At 47.6% G+C, this 2,500-nt stretch overlaps 1 protein-coding gene across 1 annotated transcript in view; it reads right to left on the bottom strand.

Annotated features, from left to right (window-relative positions):
- Window positions 1-2,500, bottom strand: part of LOC113581944 (piezo-type mechanosensitive ion channel component 2) — a 64,875-nt gene that overhangs the window by 28,299 nt on the left and 34,076 nt on the right. Inside the window, exon 17 of the mRNA XM_035528275.1 lies at window positions 945-1,162. Within this exon, the coding sequence (XP_035384168.1) occupies window positions 945-1,162 (218 nt within the window). The remainder of the gene's footprint in view (window positions 1-944; window positions 1,163-2,500) is intronic.

Below are 2,500 nucleotides of genomic sequence, written 5' to 3'. Positions count from 1 at the left end.
GCTACAAAAATAAATCCAAAACCCTTATTTAGTGCTGTTATCAATTTATTTGGCAAGTAGCCAAGTAATGCGTGCGATAACACACTTGGCAAGTCGTCATCACCCTGGAGGGGTTTACATCTTTTTGATAAACCTTCACTATGGGGTCCTGATTACCTTTAGAGTAGGTTATTTTGCAGTTATGACCTTGCTGTCTACACATTCACGGGTACATAGGTGGGGACCTGATTAGTCAGACACAGGATACATGTGGCAGAATAGCCTGCTAGGATCTCCGGGTCCGTTCCGGTCCGTTATACTTGCCAGTATAACAGAGTTTCAGACTTTTGGAACCTGACAGAGGCAGGTGCTGCCACTCAGTGATGAAGTGAGTAACATATATAAACTACCCTGAACTCTGAACATCCTAGCCCCTACGTAATTCCTAAACTCTGAAAAGGCGTCCTAGCCCCTACGTAATTCCTAAACTCTGAAAAGGCGTCCTAGCCCCTGCGTAATTCCTAAACTCTGAAAAGGTGTCCTAGCCCCTACGTAATTCCTAAACTCTGAAAAGGCGTCCTAGCCCCTACGTAATTCCTAAACTCTGAAAAGGCGTCCTAGCCCCTGCGTAATTCCTAAACTCTGAAAAGGTGTCCTAGCCCCTACGGAATTCCTAAACTCTGAAAAGGCGTCCTAGCCCCTGCGTAATTCCTAAACTCTGAAAAGGTGTCCTAGCCCCTGCGTAATTCCTAAACTCTGAAAAGGTGTCCTAGCCCCTACGTAATTCCTAAACTCTGAAAAGGTGTCCTAGCCCCTGCGTAATTCCTAAACTCTGAAAAGGCGTCCTAGCCCCTACGTAATTCCTGAACTCTGAAAAGGCTTCCTGGCACCAACGTAATACCAGAAAATATTGCACAGAATACTGGAATACTAAAATGGAACAGAACAGAAGAGAATGGCTGCACCTGAGCTCTGGTCTGACGGGGGTTCTGGATCTGCTCCGCTCTCCTGCTGGAGGTCCTCCTGGCTGGACTGGTGCTCCGAGCCATCCTCTTTTTCCTCCTGCATTACACCCTCCATAACCAAAACCTCCTTCTCCTTGTCTTGCTCCTCCTCAAAGAACGGCTCTGGTGAGGAGCTCATCAAGGTGATGTCGGCCAGGCTCCCGTCCGGATGGGCGAGTCTGCGCGTCAAGGTTCTTGTTTTAATTTGCGTAGTCGACAGACAGAGCACTCGGGGGTATCTATAAAGAGCGCTAACTCCCAATGCACGTGTTGAAAGCTCCCTCCGAAAAATAAGTTACTGACTTTACTGGGATTACAGTTTCCATTAAGAGTTAGTGCCTTTATAAAGAGCAAAGAGCTGTAAGTGGGTCATACAGTACAAGCAGGGTTCAGGGGTCATGGATGCCGTGAGTCTACGGTCTTCGTAGAACAGCAGGGAGGAGGGCGCACATGAAAGCATTTCAGCACACAAACCAATACTCATTTCTTTGGAGTAGGTAGTGTCAGTCAATCATGTTCTGTTTAAAGAAAAAAGGAGGGAAAAACACTGCCACAATCAAGTCAGAATTAAAGATGGGGGTGCGGGGTGGAGCGTGAAAAGGCAGTGACTGAAGAGCCGTCCCCCTCTCAGATGACCTCTGCCCATAGGCTGGGAAGCTTGCATGGGTGTGGCTGCATGACACCGTAAGCTTTTTCTGCCCCGCCCCCAAACACACTTACTTGCTCCGAGGAGAGGGGATTTTTTGCTTGATGCTGTTGATCAAAAACGATAATTTACAGAACGGAAAAAGAGACATACAATCAGAGCAGTAGAAGAGAAAAAGATGAAGGCTTCAATTTTAAAATGCAGAGTCAGTAGGAGATGAGAGCACAGTGCTGGCGAGCAGAAGACATCACCGTATAGTCACAGTGGGGGAAAGGGGATGGGCATACTATGGAAATGGGAGGAGCTTCATAGAAAGGGGCGTGCACATTTCTGACATGCGGCGAAGACATGGGGATTTTGAATGCACTGATTGGACAGGAGAGGGGCTGTACAGAGCGAGGTCGTGAAGGTCAAGTCTTTAGGGTCTTCAGTGGTGTGAGGGGCGTACCAGGGCGTGGGGTCAGAGGAAGAATTATGCCATTCCTAAACAATAATGCAACAGCATACACGTTACCAAAACAATCCATTATCAAACTGATGAAAGCTATAACAACAGCAAATGTATTTCTTTTTTTTTTAATGATAAAAGATACAGCTTTTGATACTGTAGAGAATGAATTAACACTGATCGGGAAGGACGAGGCAGAGCGGAGGAGGGAGAGAGGAAGCAGGAGACCTGAACATTCACAGCAGAGCACCGCGGATGCCGCAGGCCGAGAGCAACCACCCACCTATCCATAAGGAGACCGATACGAGCACTGACTTTGGCACGGCTGTGGGGCCAATGCCATGAGGGCAAAGGAGAGATGAGAGCAGGTGATTGGTCAAAATGGGTACAGGAGGTACATGGGAGAAAGTCATTGGTCGAATG

Source organism: Electrophorus electricus, chromosome 7 (genome assembly GCF_013358815.1).
Source record: "Electrophorus electricus isolate fEleEle1 chromosome 7, fEleEle1.pri, whole genome shotgun sequence".
In the NCBI taxonomy this organism is placed as follows: Eukaryota; Metazoa; Chordata; class Actinopteri; order Gymnotiformes; family Gymnotidae; genus Electrophorus; species Electrophorus electricus.
This window is presented reverse-complemented; position numbering and strand designations above follow the sequence as displayed.